We start from the raw sequence: 20,426 nt of genomic DNA, 5'->3' as shown, positions 1-20,426 counted from the left end.
CTACAAGCTTGGCTTATTATATATAGCATCCTCTTATGGACCTTAAAGGGGAATTCTCTTCTGGGCACTCGCATTCGGTTTCACTAATCTTCCATATATAAACATTTCTTCAATTGGATGTTATTAAAAAAAATGTTCCTGTGGAAAGATTATTTCTCATAAATGTAGTCATGTTGTTCCTTAGAAACCAGATGGCTTCCTCGGATACGACCACCTCACACTCCGGCAGCAGTGGCCAGACGTGCGCTATTGAGCCCTGCCTGACCACCTGGATTCAGCGATCATTACTACAGGACGGCTGTGGGACATGTAGTAACTCCCGGACATTTCATATACAAAACCATTTTATTTATTTGTGCAATCTCTCAGGCAGAGGTGGCCGTATCCGAGGAAGCTATCTCGTTTCTAAGGGACAAAATGACTACATTTATGAGAAATTATCTTCAAACAGGAACATTTTTTTTAAATAACAACATCTAATTGAAGAAATGTTTTATATATGGCAGATTTATCAAATTGAATGTGAATGCCCAGACGAGAATACCCCTTTAAGTATTCAGAATAGATTACAATATGGAACAATAATTGAGAAGCGTGGTGGTGTTAGAACTGCTTGTAACTAATGTTTAGAAGCTAGACCAGTGCATATGATGTAAGGACTCCCTGTCTGATGGCCAAACTGCAGTTAATGCTTCTTTTTGGTCAGCAGACAAGGATTCCTTCATATTTCACTATGTTGCAAGGACTCCCGTCCACAGCACTGTGGTCATCCCCCCAAGTATATAGCCAGCCTGCCCCCCATGTTGGATATAGCCAGAATTAAAAAAAAAAAAAAAATTAACAATGTACTCTGCTTTCCGACGCCCCCTAGTTCCTCTTCTCTTTGGTTCTTCGCGCTCGACCACCACACACAATGATGTCATCCCCTTGCTGACGTCATTGTTTGTGAGCCGCCGGCATTGCGGGGGGACCTGAAGAGGCAGTGGAGCATCGTAAGCATGAAGAGTACCTACAGGGGGTATCGGAAAGGTGAGTACAGTGTTAGACTTTTTTATAGACAAATATTGTGCTGAAAAACTCTTATACTCTAGTATATACGGTATGCTTCTTTCTTAAAAATGTGCGCTGACCCTCTTGGCAATGTGTTTAGGAGCCTTGTTTATATTTTGTGGCACAAATGATGACATTTCTCCGTTAAATGTTAAAAAAAATATGCTTTTTATCATTACATAAGTAAGTATTCCTAGGATCTGAAGTGGTTAACACACAGCAGATGCTGATAATCCCACCCTGGAACGCGCAGGAACCACAGTGGAAATGCAAATTATCATCATTGTCTTTTCATTACCAAGTACGAGACTAAAATCTATTTAAAATAAGGATTTCATATATACATACTTTTTTTTCTCGGCATTGCTCGGAAAGCCGAATTGGTGGGAAATGGTGCTTCAAAGGCAGAATTTGTGGGAAATGATAGTGAAGTTTATGAATGTTGAAAGCAATTTCAGATCTGAAGGTATGATGAAGCTGAAAGTAATCCATTTTTATGTATTTGGCTGTACTTTCTACTTTCTTTTTTTTTCGCCTGCTCTCCTCTGGAAAAGCTTGCGCGCATGAAGATAGAAGTAATGTATTTTTACTGCCGGTATCTTTTTGCGCGCGCTGATTAGAGGCAGAAGAAACAAAGGGTAGAGACGTGTCAAGAGGACAGAGCACGAGGGGAGTTGTTTGCAACGGCGGCGCAAGCTGTAATAACAACCTCCTTTGTGTTGGGTTGATGAACACATCAGAAGCGATGTTGAAAGGCCAACGAGAAATTATTCATGGGCAAAGATCAATTTTTTTCCTCCTGTTTACCACTAAGAGTCAGCAGAAGAACCAATCATGTGACCGGTAGCAAGCGTGTGTTGCAGCTAAGGTGGGGCGCAAGACAGCAGCCCAACGTAAGAGTTCAATAATTGATAGTAAGACTAGAACAAACCGCTTTGACACCACTAGAGTTGTGTTCCATATTTTAAGATGCTGTTTTTTTTTTTTTCAACCAAGATTCAAGAAGTAGCACTGCCTAGCATCCAGCTGTGATCAGGAAGGTCTTAGCATTGGCCCTCACTTTGATTGGCTTGCCATCTGGTGATCCAGTTCATGTAAATGAAGCCCACTTATCCATTCAAACAGTGGAGTAGTATGCAGGACTTTAACTGATTAAGTCTGTTTTTTTTCTGTTTGGCTTATTGTTTTACTTGTGTTAACATCTTAAAGATGCCGTTACATACTATCCTACCATAACTCGGCTCAGCCCTATTCAAAGAGGCCGCAGTACCAAAAACACCCTTTGAACGTAGTGGCGCTTTTTTTTTTTAATGAAAAAAATAAATAAATTATAAGCTGCTTTTATAAACCCAGGCATCACTAAAATGTCTACATTAAAGGCCATTTTTCATTGTGTGAATGTCCATGTTATAACTTTGTATTTCCTAGTGGTACTCTTAGAGTGGTGACACACACGCCGTTTTGTCTGTGCTTGCAAATGCAGCAAAGCCGCACCCACCGGGGTGGCACGCGGCCCGAACGCATGGGCGTTTCTATGGAAACGTCTGCGATCGGGAACAAGCCGCCGGTGTTTTGCGTTAAATTAATAGATACGCCGATGCGATAGGGCCGCGGCCCGACCCGGTGGTTGAAGACCGATAGGGTCCTAGCGATACCCCATCACCTGTCATAGTGGAGTAATAGTATCTCCTTATGAATTCCAAGTTGAAAGACAGAGGTTTCCTTCTCAAAGTCCTTATCTCTTGGTGGTATATGGTTACAAAAATCTTTACTTGCTCTGGACAAAGCATTCTGTTTTGGGCTCCATGCACTTTAACGGTTGCTGCATACCCATCCCCATAGACGCCTATGGCACCCGGTCGGTGAGCACACGTTGTCTCTGCACCATGACATGTCCTATATTCGCCTACAACCCCTTTATATTGGCACAGTGTTAATGCTTAATCCCTCCAGTGGTGGCATTACACACTTGCTTCAGATTTCCCCACAATCCACAGCTGGTCCCACATGGGAGAAGCATAATTACATGTTCTGATACATGGGAATTGACCAGTTGATCACCGCAAATTACATGCATGTATAAGCAGTAAATTCTTAGTGTAGAAAAATAAACAGCTTGTCGGGAATCTGTGCGAGACTTAGAAGATCACCTACCATATTTATCACCCAGCTTTTCCAGGAACTAAGTAAGAACGATAAATTAGAACTCAAGTACTTGTGATTATACTCATGGCCATTGTAATACAATATCCATAGGCGTGTGGAAGGCCATAACCTCCCTCAATATGCTGCCACAACGCATAGAGGGTCCACTAGATGTACTGTATATACGGTAAATTATCTCACTAGTATGCAGTTTATGGCAGCACATACAGTAGTACCAGGCAATAGGAATCTCCATATATTCTCCATACACAGGATAATGTGGCTTTCAAGACCAGAGGCTCTCATATGTAATTGTTACAGAACCTCCATGTGTTCCCATAGGGGCTGTGAGTATAGAGATTTGTGGTTTAGACGCTGTGGATATTTATGATTTTGCTTGTAGCGCCTGCCTGATGACTTGTGTTCCTATGTAATATGGCATACAGCAGGGAGATGTTGTGTTATGAGGTGTTAGCTGTCGCCCGCTGGCAGATGACACTGTACATGCATTTACCATTAAATATTAAATTGGACAATAAGCTGAAGCAGTGAGGAAGAGATGAAAATGCTGAGAATTCTTTCTTCCATCTTTTTGTGCTATTTTATCCAAATCAAAATTCCGGAAAGGCTCATTGTTACTGATATAGGTCTATGTGTGTAGGATTAATGGTTCTTGGTCATTAAGAGGTAGAGCAAATCTACCATCAAAATCAAGCATGATAAACTAGGGACATTTTCTCATAGGTTTAGGTACTGTGACTGTGGTAATATTCTTATATTTGTTACCAAAGGCCTCCTTCCTTCTAAAAATCAACTTTAATAATTATGCTAATTAGACTAAAGGACTCTGAGCTAATTCACAGGCTGTTACTATGAGCGTAACGTGGCCCAGCCCCCAGCTCTTTCCATCCTCCCCCTGCCTGTGTGCCAGGAAATGCCGACAGAGGGGAGACCTGCTCTGCTCATTGTGGCAGCCCGTGAATTTACAGCACTGAGGGGCTCTGGTAACGCCCTGGAACCCTTCATTCTCATTAGCATAATTATAAAAGTTGATTTTGGAAGAAAGGACGCCACGAATAACAAATGTAGATCCATACACCGTAACTGTGGTAATCTTCTTATGAGTAAGTGTCCTCGCTTTATCACAAATTTTGATGGTAGATTTTCTTTAAAGTGTGGCGACCTAAAGGGGTAGGCCACCTTTTTGTAATAAGGTACCGGCAGGGCAATTGTTCATGACCCTCCATCTGCAGCCATTTTATGGTCAGGAATGTCTGGCTTATGGGTAAAAGACAGGAGGCTTTACTTTAAATATCAAGAAAGCAGTGCAGAACGTTTAATAAATGTATATGGGTAAATTACCTAATATCCTGCCCCTCCCCCCCACCCCACACACTTGTCTCAGAGCTGGTTTGGTGGTGATCTAGCTGCTGTGACTCTGCTCTCCATCCCCTTTCCATATAGCTTCTATGTAATCTGACACTTCACCTCAAATAGCAAGACTGAATTCAGCAGAGAATTTGGATTGCAGGGAAGAAGCATGGGAAAAGCCATATAATTGCAGAAGGAAGCTCTAATATGAGATGTTATCAGATTGACAGTAGTTCACCCTGTAGCCAAGTCAGGTCCACAAGAACAAATGCTGAATCTACTCTCCTCTGGTTTATAGCAGGAGACCACCCTCTTTTAGAAACTATGGAAGAAAATAGTAATGGGCATCTTGTGCAGATTTTAAGATAACCACAATTCTTTTAAGGGTTGCCTAAACCTAATGTTAAAGGAGTTATCTGACTCTTATAATAATGTAATAGCCGAGTTGGGGTGGGGGTTTAGAAAAAAAGTTGTACTCGCCTGCTCTGGCTCTTCTGGTGCCTCACCTCATAGACTGTCTTAGCCGTGCCCCTGTTTACGGGGCACAGAAGCTTCGCTCCGACAACTTCCGGCCTGGCAAGGGCACTTGCGTCCTGTAGAAGGCGCTGAAACAGGAGATGGTAGGATGTGCCAACCTACCTAGATGTTGTCAGTGTGGAGCTTCCGTTCCCAACAGACTGTGGCACGGGACCCCAGGAGCACCGCTTTTCAGCTTTTTATTTCAGTTTTTTTTTATTCCTGACCTACCGACTCCCCATGAGCTATATCTGGCATGTCACACTGTGCTCTACAACTGTCACATAGTCCACACATCTCCATGTAACTACAGTGATGGAGCATTGCACATCGCCTGAGATGACAGGACCTGAGACGGCACCTTTCATACCTCTAGAGACATTGTCATACATATGACACGGATGACCCCTCTCCTGTGTGCCCTTCACGTGATGACCGTGTACTAGGAAGGAGTCACTCTCTCTATACTGCGGCCAATGCAAACATAATAAAACCGGATAAGTGGACTACTTTTAGTTTTTTTGTGTAGAAGAAACGAGGCAAGGATTTTGATTTCCTCTCGAAAGCTCGTACAAGAGGCAGAATATACGAGCAGCATCACAGGCTTTTCTTCCTGAACCATATTTAATGTTATAAAGATGAGGAAAGCTGCTTTCTGCAGGACTTATTTCCGCAGTTAACCAGCTGTGACACAAGGAATAAATAAATTGAAGAGTTACCGTTTTAACGTCCGCTGCTACGTCGCCACTTAATAGCGTGATCTGCACAGTGGAAATAATGTGATGGGTATAGACATGTAATGCTAATTGAGCAGGAACAAGGCCAACATAGACCTTGGCTGCAAGAAGACAATGCCTTATGGTGATAACTCCGTCCTGTGTTCTGGTAATGAAGCTTGATAATCAAGTAAAATAAAGTTACAGAACTTTCAAATATACTTTACATTTGGAAGATCTCTGCTTGCGGTCTGTAAATTGAAGCATTCTATTTAAAGGACTTTTATTGGACTTTACACTCGATCACTTATCTTCAGGATAGGCCATTTGCATCAGGTCAGACCAGTGTTCGTGTTATAGAATCTTCATGGGGGATTTTCTTCATAAGGCTGTTCTCATAAAAGCGGTGATGGGATGTTCTTGCTTTAAGCAGCTGCCTGATGACCTGTGTTACTATACAATATCTAATATGACATACAGCAGAGAGATATGTTAGATGCCGCCTGCTCTAAATATGAGGTGGAAATGCTGGGTAGTTTGCATGCGTGTCCCCAGACGACTCCACAGAGGGCACTGCACCTGCGCCAATACTATTCAGCACCACCGGGTGTATGAGCTAGCCGGCTGTGCTTGCAATGGTGCATGCGCAGTGGCCTGCTGTGGAACTGACAGGGACCCACAGGCTGGCACTGGACTGGCAGGTGCACCGCACATGCTTGGTAAATCTCTAAGGATTCTGTGACGTGGATCTGAGGAGAGGATGGGAGGGGTGAGGGGCGTTGGTCTCGGGCTGAGCGGTCTCATCTACCATAGAAGGTATAAAAGTGTTTTTTTCAGCAATGTTTGCACATACGAAATTCATTCAAACTCTAATTAGACACAGGCATCCATAAATAAGGTTTATGAAGCTGACCTGTTCCCTTTAAGAACATAATTTAGAAGCATAGGAAGAGGATGCCACATCTCGGGCAATAGGAAGTTTTTGTCTTTTTTTTTTTTTTTTCAATATATGGCAAAAAAAATACTATAAAAAAGCGACTTTTTACTGTCATCTGGAACATAAAGCCGACATAATGTAAACCTGTTATTGGCTTATTAAGTAAACAATATCCAGTCTCTCCCAAACCTCCAGGCTCTTACGACTGTGTTGACACAAGTCTGGACTCTCATCAGTATCAATAGTTCAAAATAAATTGAAACATAAATACTTATATTGGCAAATAAAAAAAGGTCAGATAAAGCCGACTAGTTCTCCAAACACAAACAGTCTGTGCTGTCGGCCGCTACCGGGTTTTATTCCACTATAAATTCCCTTTGCTTTCAAATGCACAAAGTCGTAAGGGTTATGGAGTTAAGATGAGTAACTTGATTCTATCCGAGATAAGATACATTTTGGTTTTTACAGACAGTAATATGTTGTATTGGAGCTGACAAAAGGGCCCTGCACGGATGGAGGAGGAGACACGGATCATATAACCGTAGCTACAAACACACTTGGACCTATAAGTAATGTGAAGGCGGCGGGGGGCGGCAGCGGCCATAATATTGCTGACCTGCAGTACTCGGACAATGGACTGACTGGAGAGACCATTAAACTCTCCTCCTGGCCCTGTATGGCAACAGAACTGATACATCTGATGTGTCAGTGTGATATTGGCACACAATTCCAAGCTATGGAAGGAAAAGGACAATCAAATTTTTACTTCTATGCAAACTTGTTGTGATGGACAGATATTTTATTACCAATCGCACCACAGGGTAAAGTTATATTGTTTTGTTTTACTGGCACAACAAGGAATAAATGTTGAAAGTTTATTTTAAATGGATTGGCCAATATACATAGTAAAGGAAAGTAATACATGGGATAGGGCCTAACTTGCTGATCAGTGGGTGTCTCAGTGCTGAGACCCCCGCAGATCGCAAAAAGAAGGGGTCCGTCTGACCGTTCTGCTCAATTAATCTCTATAGATATTCCTTCGTGGGGAAAACCCCTTTAAGGCTTAACTGAGCAAAGCTTTAAAGTTCAGTACTGCAGATCTTAAATACTGTATTAAACTTTATAATATACATTATTAAGAACATATGCCTGTGTCCTTCTTTTTCCCCCTGCCTTTCTTCCTTATTTTAAACAATTTGTGTAAATCAGCTTTTTGCCCTGTATCCACTGACAGCTGAGAGATAAAGGAACCTGATAGTGTTTAATGAATTAATTATTTACACACAGTCCCTGTACATATTCTCTAGATACGGAAGGAGTTAATCATTATCTTTCTTATCTGTCTGAAGTGGATGGACATCAGTAGGTTTTTAGATAAACTGCTCACTGCAGGAGAAATATGCAGAAACAATGCACAGAGAAGCTGCTTTACTTGATAAAGTACCATATAGTACAAAGTTTACTATTATCACCTTCTCTATTCATTTCTGAAATTTTAAAAAATGACTTTAAAGGTTTAGTTATACTTTAAATAATGAAAGAAGCTTTACACAGGGATCCCTCTTCTGGTTTTCTGATGCCAATGGTGTCCCTGCTGGGATTTACCTGCTGATCCCATTTTGGCATTCTTCATTCCAGCAGAACAGACCTCTGTTCCTTTGTTGGTACTATTTCAGCAATTACTTGGCTGTTGCTGCCAATTGTTGAATGCCACAATTCTCTTTCCTGTGAGTTCAGCCTCAGGCTACAGGTCTATAAATTTATACATAAAATAAAAAGTTCATTGTTAAGCTTGTAGGTTGCTTTTTTAAGATGCTTCGCAAATTTCAGAAATTTTAATCACAAACATATGTATATGTATAATATATTTATATACACACACCTTTCTTTTCCCAAATGGACAAAAGCTGGAAAACCAAAGTTTCTTTGCATACGCTTCTGGAATTCTGCCCTTTTTTGACAAGTTCTATCCAGACAACAAGGGAATGCAGATACGACCGTGTAAACGCGGCATATTCCCATTAACTTTCCATGTATGATTCCCATTCCTCCCTGTCGCTCTTCAGAAAGTCTGTCTCACCGTCTCCTATTTTGCAGTGAAAACAAAAGCTTTTCGCACAGTGAGCATCTGTATTATGTGAGGCTGCCGGGGAGCGCTCAGCAACTCTCTCCTATTTTCCTGAGATACAAACTGTGCTTATACTGAATATTTTCCTTATAAAATATTAAAACAAACCTACTTCCACTGCAGACGTCTTGCACAGGCAAGTAAAGCAGAATAAAGCTCCGGTTTCTTGTCTACGGAAATGATAATTTTATTTCTCTCTTTGTGTAATTTTGAGTAGAGCTCTTAATGCTGCTCATTTTGCATAGGTGCCATAGATAACGCGTGTTACCACCTGCGAGTGTATTAACAAGGTGCCTGAGGATAGCGCCTAGTAATATAAAAATAACGCCATCTCTTTGTAAATCTGCTGTGAGAATTGAGGAAGCTTTGCTAGCAGAAGTAATTTTTTGACTGCTTATTAAAGGTTGTCTCATATCAGTCACATATTTCCATGGATCTTGTTTGGTATATGGATGGCAGAGAGATATTCCAGACAAAGGGTAGCAGGGTATCCCAAACGTGATGATATAGCTGAATAGCTACGATATAAGGCACACCAACTTGTGCTGTTCTCATGTAACAACCCGATTTGCGCTCCTTAGTGTAATTTCCTTTTGTGAACCGTATTTCCGCAAAATCGGTCTGTGGGTCATATGTATGCCATCTGGGTTTTGCAGATCTGGAAATAATACGGAAGGTTGGTAAATGATGTCACTAGCTTGTCCCAATCTTTTAATGGGGCACATGATTGTGTTGACTAGCAACTAATCAAAGTATATTAACATGTGGCATCAGTATTTTTCACATCCACATAGGCTCCTAAGGGAAGATTCGAGCCGCTAGCACAGGCAGGAATAGGACCTGCTGTAAGTTTTCTACGTGCGCTACACGTAAACATGAAAAATACATTTTTGTGCATGATTCTATAGAAATTAATGAGTGCCATCAGATAAAAAAAATGGATAGAACCCAAATTACATGTGCCACAAGCCAAACTAACTTACTTTCTCCTTCCACTCCAGTCTATACATAGGCCATTTGTCACAACCTGATGTGTAGTAATTCTTTATATGTAAGACATGTTATATAATGTCCAGCACAGGACATTGTAGGAGCAATGCCGAATCTTCTTCTGATAATATGTCAAACCAGCATTGATGGATACACAAAAAAGTCTAAAGTCATCATTTTCTGTTTTTCTTATTGTTTGAAGACTAGCTGCTTTATCTTTGTTGTAATTATGTAGTATTTCTCTGAAGTTGCCCTTTAAAGGGAATCTCACAAATTTTCACAAATAAAACTAGTGATAGTTTCCATAGAGACCTATTAACTGATAGCTTTCCTTTTAGCTAAAATTGTTTCCCTTACATCCCCATAAATCAACTTTGTTATTTTCCCAGGCATCAGAGAAAGCCTGTTCTACTGTGCCGGCCCTCCCATCTATTCCTCCCCAAGGACCTTACGTGACATCACCCTGGTCACAACATGAAGTGTCCAATAATCTAACAGAGCTCTCTCTCTTAGTGTTCTACACAGAAGACCTACACATTTAGACCTGTCAATCAGGAACAAGGAGGCAGTACAATGCAAGTAAATTTAAAGGTGTATTCCCACAAAGTTTCTTATAAGTACTCAGGATAACAAAATAACACATTCTAAAATTCACTGTTATTAATGAAAATGCAGCATTTCACAGATATAAGTCCAACCTGTCTCTATCAGTCCTCATGTACACAATTTCAGTTGCCCCTAGACTCGACCGTGTAACTTCTGACTTGGGGTCAGTTGCCATCTTGGATTTCTGTGTGCAAATTTGATTTCTGTCTCTCTCTGCTGTATGCCTGTAGCCACACCCCCTGCACGTAGCTCACAGTCATCACTTCCTGGCAGGAGATGGTAAGAAGGGAGGAGCTACGAACTACAAGGAGATAAGTGATCTGGGGGAAGGGGGGAGGCAGGCACTTATCAGTGAGATGTAGCAGAGCTCACAGTGTAACAGTGCCCGCCTTGGTCTGTCATGCCTCTGTGCAATTGCATGCATTTCTGATCTCTCTCATCTCTTTTTCTTTGGTCAGTGTGTTAGTACAATGTCAGAAGCCAGATGAAAGGGTATATACACCTGTACCCTAATAATGTAACCACATTGTCACCCCACAGAACTAGAGGGATATAATGTGTTTGCTGAGAGAGTCCCTGCCCACACTCTTGGGTTTTGCACTGAGCAGTGATAGGAGCTAAAACAGCAATAACACCGTGTAACATTGTAAAGTAAAATGATATTTATTGTGCTAATATAACTAGAAGATTGAAATAAGAGAATTTTCTTTCATGGGAAAACCCCTTTAATATGCAGGACTCACTTACTGTCCTTGGCCTCACATCCGGTGAGTTGCATATAAGTTTACAAAAGATTTTTTTTACATTGCAGCCAAGGAAAGGAACCATTTAGGGATAAGGCAATGCTTTTTCATCTTAGTTTTTAATGAAGTAGTTATTTTGGTTGAGATTATTTAAATGGCAGGTTCTCTTTAAGATGTTGACCCATTTATCTGTAATCATTTTCTATGTTTTTGTGTTCCCTTTCAGATACTGTTGTATAGATAATAGTTTGTAATCCACTTGATTGGAAGTTTTATAGTCCTGAGTGTTGTCTTGTTTCTCCTGCTGACAGATCATGAATCAGGATCACTTTTGCTTTGCTGTTAGTTTTTGTTTGCAATAAACGTAAGTCACCAATCAAATCTTCATTTCCCGCATATATGCGGAGGTGTAATCTATTAAGGTTCGTCACCATCTTTGGTTCTTCATCTTTATCTTAATCACTTTATTGTAGAAGTTCTCCCAAGAAAATCTGTGTCCTGAATGAGACGAATCATCTTCTCCTCACTATATGTAGTATATACAGGGCACACAGCACCACATCTCCTCCTCATTACATGTACTATATACAGTACACACAGCCCCTCATTTCCTCCACACTACATGTACTATATACAGGACACACAGCACCTCATCTCCTCCTCATTACATGTACTATATACAGGACACACCGCATCTCCTCCTCATTACATGTACTATATACAGGACACACCGCATCTCCTCCTCATTACATGTACTATATACAGGACACACAGCACCTCATCTCCTCCTCATTACATGTACTATATACAGGACACACCGCATCTCCTCCTCCTTACATGTACTATATACAGGACACACAGCACCTCATCTCCTCCTCATTACATGTACTATATACAGGACACACCGCATCTCCTCCTCATTACATGTACTATATACAGTACACACAGCCCCTCATTTCCTCCACACTACATGTACTATATACAGGACACACAGCACCTCATCTCCTCCTCCGTACATGTACTATATTCAGGACACACAGCACCTCATCTCCTCCTCATTACATGTACTATATACAGTACACACAGCCCCTCATTTCCTCCACACTACATGTACTATATATAGGACACACAGCACCTCATCTCCTCCTCATTACATGTACTATATACAGGACACTCAGCACCTCAGCTCCTCCTCATTACATGTACTATATACAGGACACACAGCACCACATCTCCTCCTCATTACATGTACTATATACAGGACACACAGCACCTCATCTCCTCCTCATTACATGTACTATATACAGTACACACAGCCCCTCATTTCCTCCACACTACATGTACTATATACAGGACACACAGCACCTCATCTCCTCCTCCGTACATGTACTATATTCAGGACACGCCGCACCTCATCTCCTCCTCATTACATGTACTATATACAGTACACACAGCACCTCATTTCCTCCACACTACATGTACTATATATAGGACACACAGCACCTCATCTCCTCCTCATTACATGTACTATATACAGGACACTCAGCACCTCAGCTCCTCCTCATTACATGTACTATATACAGGACACACAGCACCTCATTCTCTCCTTAATACATGTCATATAAGGGAAATACTGTATATGAGCTACTAAGACTGCTGGCCTGATAACATGCATCTTCTTTGTAAACTGATGCATTACTCTCACCCTCACTGTTGATCTAAGAAATATTTGGTTCAACCTTTTGTGCTTTGCACAGTGATGCAGTTAAATAAAAAAAAAACCTAAGCACGGGCGTCGTTCAATGAGCTGTTTCATTTTGGCGCTGTGTAGTTTAGACCTGAAAGTGGTAGGAACTGATGGTGAACCAAAGAGTAACTGCTGATTCCTGTGGACTTACCATGTGGGGAACTAAATGATATATGAACAGCCTTCTATAGACATGGCCTTGCTGTAATCGAATGACCGTGTGACTGGTGACACGCAGGACATTTAGCCTTGCCTAAGAATACAGGTGATTAGCGATAACACTCAAGGTGAGCCTAGAGCAACTTTCCCGTTCACAAGCCTCTCCTACTTATCTATGCACATTGTGATTGTGGTCTAAGACACTCCCAAAGTAAGTCACCTCCTGAAGGAATTATGCCGTAAAATTAAGATTTGTTTGGCTATATCTTTTGAGGCAGATTACTACTATTTCATGTTGCATCAGTAGAAGTTTAGGTTTAGAGAATAAGTGGCTGCGGACAAAGGCCAAAGCTGAAATACCACTTATGGTACATTCTGACTACTTAAGGGGGCCTGTTTTTAGGAAATGCAGCAATGTTTTCTAGGTCTTTCCAGAATAGCTAAAATGGATTACAATGATGCAACCTATAAACTTAAATTGAATGTTTGGTGCATTCTGATACTGGAAAACCCAAAGAAAAAAAATTACGTGTTAGAAGCAGTTGGCACATAATATTTGTCCTTGACTACTTCCATGTTACTCAAGCCCTTTTGTTGTATAGTTGTTGATCAGGTGACCTACTTGGTAAAGCAGTGGACTGTGAAGTTGTACTGCATCAGTCCCTAGTGACTTTGGATGTGTAATCAAGCTGTATGTCCTAGATAGGTCTATGTGTATAGTTTTTGCTGCTCTCCTATAAGACAATAAGAAAAATTGAGAAGTAACTTTTCTACTGTATGGGTTATTCCTTGTGGCTGTATTGGAAAAATATGATCTGAATTGCAATTGTGAACACTGTCATGGTCTTAATATAACACTACATCTGCTTTCTTTTCATTCAAGACTTGCCCTTTATAAAATGACTGATAATTCTTATAGAAACAAGTCATTGTGCACGGAGAAGCTCATTTGCATACATTTTTAAAAAAAAATGTATCCAGGATTTAGGGTACAGTCACTCGGAAGTATGGGGGCGTATATACGTCGCATATACATTTCCCATACAACGCAATGGCCTTACGGCGCCGTACCGTTCTGTAGCCCGACAGAATACGGTGCCGGGCCCTTTGTTACTCTATGGAGAGGGGCGGGGGTGAGGGGCATTCTGCTTCTCCTCTCCCCGACAACGATGTATGTGCGCCATACTACGGTACGGTGGCCATACATCCTGTGAATGTAGGCTTAGTCAGTTTTTCTTCTTTTTCCCATAGCATTTCCTTGTACAATCAAAAAAGCTGGGTGTACACTACACATAAGGTAAAAGTTGCCCAAAACCTTCGCCATATCAGATAACAAAATGTAATGTGTTTTGGATCATTTGTGTCGAACAACTACAAACTTCTGTGTGGCACCAACATGACCAATCCTCTGCAGAAAACTGGTTTTGCTGTCTGCCTGTTAAGCTGCATGACGATATAGATTGTCGAAATGCCGCAACCGCTGATTAATCATGACAACTAATCTCGTCCTCCGTCTTCAACCAGTTGGTTATCCATGGTGTTGTGAGTGGTTGTTTGTATGATGGGTCCCTGGGAACCAGTCAGGCACATTGTGGCCATAAGTTCAAGCATATATAGTCAGCTATTACAAATAATTCTTCATATAGCCCGTTTCCCTTCTCTTCACCATACGGCTACAGCAAGAGCCTCTCCCCTTTGTTTAGTTTACAAACCTAATTAATTTCTCTGTTTAAGTGTTGGGGGCACGATCATGTCCTTTTTACTGTCAACATGTATTCCTAGGTGCATTGTCCCTTTAAGGTCACATATATCACTAATTTTATCAATTTTTCTTTTATTTTACAGGCTACCCAGGAGGAATTGAAGGCATCGTACCGCAGACTGTGCATGTTATACCACCCTGACAAGCACAGGGACCCTGAACTGAAAACACAAGCTGAGCAACTCTTTAACCTTGTCCACCAGGCCTATGAAGGTCAGTGGATATTTAAGATTTGCTAAAACTGCTTTGGTGGCAGATATTGAATTTTCTCGCAGCCCTTGAATTGTGTGTCTGGCAGGAGAGACGTTCCTTTGAGGGTTTTGTAAGATGACGGCTGGTTTTGCACCTTTGTCTCACCTAGGTCTCTCCGATCGATGTCTGCTGCTGGAAATTAGCGATCTGACTAATTATTGAAATAATTATTTTTTAACCGGTGACAGGTCGCTAATGTTTGAGCTGCAGAGTTGTAAATCCAATCTGCGAACAGATCATTATTCAAACAAATTAGGATTTGTTAACCTCCTAGCAATCGGTATTTGTCATGTCTCCAAAAAATAAAAATATTGAGCTAATTGGGCCATCTAAACTGCAATTTGAACGTCTTTATATTAATTAGCGTGGTGTGTTTTTTTTATATTTTGCATAAAGATTAAATTGTTATGCTAAGACTTTTTATCTCAGCTGATACGTTTCTGTTATGAGGTAGAAACTTGTCCTTTTAAGAGTCGTTTCTTCCGGAGTGCTGAATGGTAAGTCAACCCAGCAAGCAGGGCCGGCTCCAGTAGTGGTCATACTCGGGCAAGTGCCGGGCCCCAGAGGTGCAGGGGGGCCCAAATGAGGCTGTACATAAGGAATCCATGAAGTTCACAGGGGCTGTATCTAATGAATCCATAGGTTGTGAGGGGGCTTTATATAAAATACCCATGAGGCGGCTGTTTGGTATGACACACAATGGAATATTTTAGGGAACAGTAGACTGTTGTATTTTTAATGCCGCCATGTGAGTTGACTGCAAAGGGGCCACTGAGGCTCTATCATCCAGGGGCTTACTGAAGCCTGGAGCTGACCCTGCTGGTAAGGGTGCGGTCACACAAAATGCTTGCATTGTGTTTAGAAACGCGATGTATAGATTTTATTTCTTAGGCCACATGCTCACAAATATGTACATTTTGTGGGCCGCAAACGGGAATGTGGTCCCAAGGGAGCACAACTCACATTATGTCAGTAGTAAAGGACGGTCAAAAAGACAGGCAGTAATAGGAGCTGCTCTAGAATTTGTACTGCGGACAATCAACTCGCCACGACCGATGCATGCATCAGCTGTGGGCATGAGTCTGCAGATAGTAGCTTGGTAGCTAGAAAAGAAAAACACTAGCAATGTTTGCATGTTTGTGAGCATTTTTCTGAGCATGAGCCTTAACCCCTTAAGGACGCAGCCATTAAATAGCTTAAGGTTTAGCCCCACTTTTTGTATTCTGACTTGTGTCGCTTTATATGGTTATAACTTTTGAACACTGTTACTTATCAAAGTGATTCTGAGATTGTGTTTTTTCCCCACATGTTGTGCTTCATTTTAGTGGTAAATTTTGGCTGATAAGTTTTGTGTTTATTTCCAAAAAAAAAAAGAAAAAATGATTAATTTTTTGAAAAAATTTGCCATTTTCGAAATTCGAAGTCATTGCGTTTTCAGGCAGATAGATTTACCACCTAAATAAGTTGCTGAATAACATTTCCCATATGTCTACTTTACATTTTCATAATTTTTTAAATGTCTGGATAATTTATTTTGACGCCGCTTACAAATCGAATAGCAATTTTTCGGATTTTCAGAATTGACTATTTTGGGGATAAATACAGTTTTGAATGCAATTTTACATATTTAGCATCAAAACACTCCTATATAATCAACCCATTTTTAAATCTGCACCCCTCAAGCTATCAGACACAGCTTTTAGGAAGAATGTTAACCCCTTGAGATCTTCATAGTAATTGAATCAAAATGGAGGTGAAATTTAGAATGGTCAAATTTTCTCGGTTATACGTTCATTTAGCCCTAAAATTTACACATTTCCGAAAGTTAAAAAGAGAAAACCCACCATACAATTTGTTCTACAATTTCTCCTGAGTACAGAGACGGACAGAGAGGCGCAGAAGGGAAGGAGCATCCTGCAGCTGCCAGGATTTTAGTTTCCTCATTGGTCTCTTTTTTTCGTTATTGGGGCCATGTGATGGCATTTTTTTTTGCGAGCTGAGATACTTTTTCCAGTGTTACCATTTTGGGGTTGGTATTCCCTATTGTTGAAAATTTAGGAACTTTTTTTTGAGGGCAGAAGTAGAAAAGCATCAATTCTGTACTGTATATTTTACTCTATTTCTTTTTCTTTTTTTTTTTTTTATTTCCAGTGTTCACCGGGAATATTTTTTCTTACGTTTTACTAAATTTATCAAATAAAACCCTAATGTGGGGAAAAATCTATAATTTTTGCATTGCCGTCTTCCAAGGGGCATAACATTTTTACTTTTTTGGCTACGGAGTTGGTTGATGGCTCTTTTTTTGCGGGAGATGTTGTACTTCGCACCAGTATCATTCTGGAGTACAAGTGTTTTTTTGATCACTTTTTATTGCAATTTTTGTGGGATTGAATAGGTAAAAATCAATTTTTGGAGGGTTTAGAACTGTTTTTTTACGGCGTTTATCTTGCGGGTTCAATAATGATTTACTGTGATTCTACAGGTTGTTATGGACGCGGTGATACTATATGTGTGGGGTTTGTGTTATTTGACTTTTTTTGCGTTATATGCCTCTTTATATGTTTTGGGGCTTATGGGCATTTTTATTGATTTCTAACTTTATTTTTTTTTTTTCACTTTTTTACAGTTTCCACCATGGGACATGAAGAAGCAATCATCTGATTGCTTGTTCATGATAATACTCTGCAATAGTCATGTATTGCAGGGTATTAGTAGTGTCAGCCTATGCACATGCATAGGCTCGCACTGTGCCAGTAAGATGACATCACAGACACCATCTTACTGGCAGTTCTTGCAGGTAACTCTGGGGTCCAGATCGGACCCCAGTGTTGCTATAGCAACGATCGGCGCCCCCCGAAAGCGCTGACCACGGCATTTAACGGGTTAAGCACCCGCGATCGGAGCCCACATGTTTCCCGATGCTGGTTCGGCTCAGGTCTTGAGCTGATATAGCATCGGCTCAGTGTCCGATATATTGGACGCTGAGCGTTAAGGGGTTAAAGAGAACTTCTAACCAGGGTACCTCCACCTCAACCCCACAAACCACACACACAGTACCTTCTAGATGTCTTTATACATGTTCCTCTGATGCTTCTATCCATAGGCTCTAATCTTCCTATGCCCTTGTTTTTAAGAAAATAAGGCTTTAAAAATTATGCAAATAAGCCTGAGCGGCTCCAGGCTCCATTAACACCTATGGCGCACAAGCCTTTTTTGTAATTAAAAAAAAAAAGAGTATAAGAAGCTAAAAGAAGAGCAGATCCTGCCATAGGGGGCACACACCAGTATGTCAGTGAGCTTGGTTTACAATCCCTTATCCTGGTGGTAGGCGTCCTTTAAAATGCATGGTGAACGCATCCTTGGGGTTAAGGCAGTGCTTTTAAATCATAGATTTTAAATAAGTACAGGCGGTCCCCTACTTAAGGACTTACAGATAACCCATAGTTACAGACAGACCCCTCTGACCTCTGGTGACGCTTTCTGAATGTTTACTATAGTACCAAATTGCAACAATCAGCTGTAAGGTGTCAGTAATGAAGCTTTATTGATAATCCTTGGTTCCATTACAGCAAAAAATGTTTAAGCTCCAATTGTCACTGGGGCCAAAAATTCTTTTGCCTGGATCTACAATTATTAAATATACAGTTTCGACTTGCATACAAATTCAACTTAAGAAGAAACCTCTGGGACCCTATCTTGTACGTAACCCGGGGACTGCCTGTATTTAATTTTGGGTGGGTTCATTTGAATGGCAGCTGTGCTCTAAATTCTGTTTGCTTTTGTGGATGGAGGGAGCTGGCTGTTTATCACAACTAGGTAAAAATTTAGGGATTAAAGGAAAACTTTTTTTTTTTTCCATCCTGGCCTTCTGACAACCATAACATTTTAGTTTTACATTCAATTAGTTGTATAAGAACTTGCTTTTTGTATTTTATTAACGTACTTAGCGTATATAATGTCTAAGAACAATTACAAAAATATTTACATAAAATTAATAAAACTAAAATGAATGTTATTTAATTTTTGAAAAGAACCACAATTTGTAATTACCTTTTTTAAACTTGATTTGGGTTTCATTTGATTCTGCTAGTCTCTAATATAGGTCTTTTATGTTTTACTTTTACATGAGGCTGTGCTCACATTTCATCTGCTTTTTTTTTTTGTATATATACACACGCACGTTCAGTGTACGCAAGCTGTCCTGATGTACCCGCCGAGCTTGTTCATAGACTCATTCTGGAATGCAAAGCTATCCTTTTGACCTCCATCTGCTCAGTATATGTTACATACAGTTGGAAGCACAGGATGGAGTATATGTTTACTGGAGGCCATTATATGACTGCCTATGGATGCCTTTGTATGACGTCCATCACCCACCTCAGCTTATGGTTGTTTCTTCAGGGATTTAACTGTCTACGTATGATCAGTCACGTCACTCTGAAAATCGGCAGCACAATGAACAAAAACACAATTCTGGTGGGTCCCCCCTGCCCTTTTAAAATGTGATAAGTAGATAGTAGGTTTTAATTGTCCCACTTGTTGACTTGGTCTTCGATGAGCTTATCTGCATTGTTGCATGGCATGGTGCTCGAGACCTTCTAGGACAGTGATGGCGAACCTTTTAGAGATTGAGTGCCCAAAATGAGACCTAAAGCACACGAGTGCCAACACGGCAATTTAGGCAGTAACAAACTTATTGCTACCAGAATCTTTGAGCTCCAATCCGACCCTGTTCACACCTCCTCACTCTTCAGACAGGACCAAGCAGCACAAGATGGGTCACTACTTGGACTGCCTGAGACTGCAGGAAGGTGTCATGTCAGGCAAATTCTGTTTATAGATCAACTAACTAAAGGAAAAGGGGAAACGAATGAAGACTAAAATGCCATAAAAGGTAATGAAAAAAGTGCACACCTTTATTTAATTACATAGTGTATAATAAAAACATATATCTAAAAACAACAGGAAACATGGCTGCAGGAGACAGAAGTTCATATAGACCAGGAGCCAGAGATACAGACAATGAATGCTACAAAATAAAGGGCATGCTAATGACAAGATACAATAAATGCATAATAGCAATATGTATGCCCAAAAGGTTAGCAGTGGTGAGATGTTATTAGCATATGCATCATCAGGTGGCTAATCACAAAAATTCAGTAAATGCATAATAGCAGTGTGTATGCCCAAACAGTTGAACAGTGGTAGGATATCATTATCCCTATGCATTAGGCACTGCTGTAAATACCAAATCTGTACTCATAGTTACCTGGTCACTAAAAGTACCCCAACGCGCGTTTCAAC

At 40.7% G+C, this 20,426-nt stretch overlaps 1 protein-coding gene across 1 annotated transcript in view; it reads left to right on the top strand.

The window, feature by feature from the left end:
• Nucleotides 1-20,426, top strand: part of DNAJC11 (DnaJ heat shock protein family (Hsp40) member C11) — a 99,824-nt gene that overhangs the window by 17,815 nt on the left and 61,583 nt on the right. Inside the window, exon 2 of the mRNA XM_072156281.1 lies at nt 14,954-15,083. Coding sequence (XP_072012382.1) covers nt 14,954-15,083 — 130 coding nt within the window. The remainder of the gene's footprint in view (nt 1-14,953; nt 15,084-20,426) is intronic.

This window comes from Engystomops pustulosus, chromosome 6, assembly GCF_040894005.1.
Source record: "Engystomops pustulosus chromosome 6, aEngPut4.maternal, whole genome shotgun sequence".
Classification (NCBI taxonomy): domain Eukaryota; kingdom Metazoa; phylum Chordata; class Amphibia; order Anura; family Leptodactylidae; genus Engystomops; species Engystomops pustulosus.
This window is presented reverse-complemented; position numbering and strand designations above follow the sequence as displayed.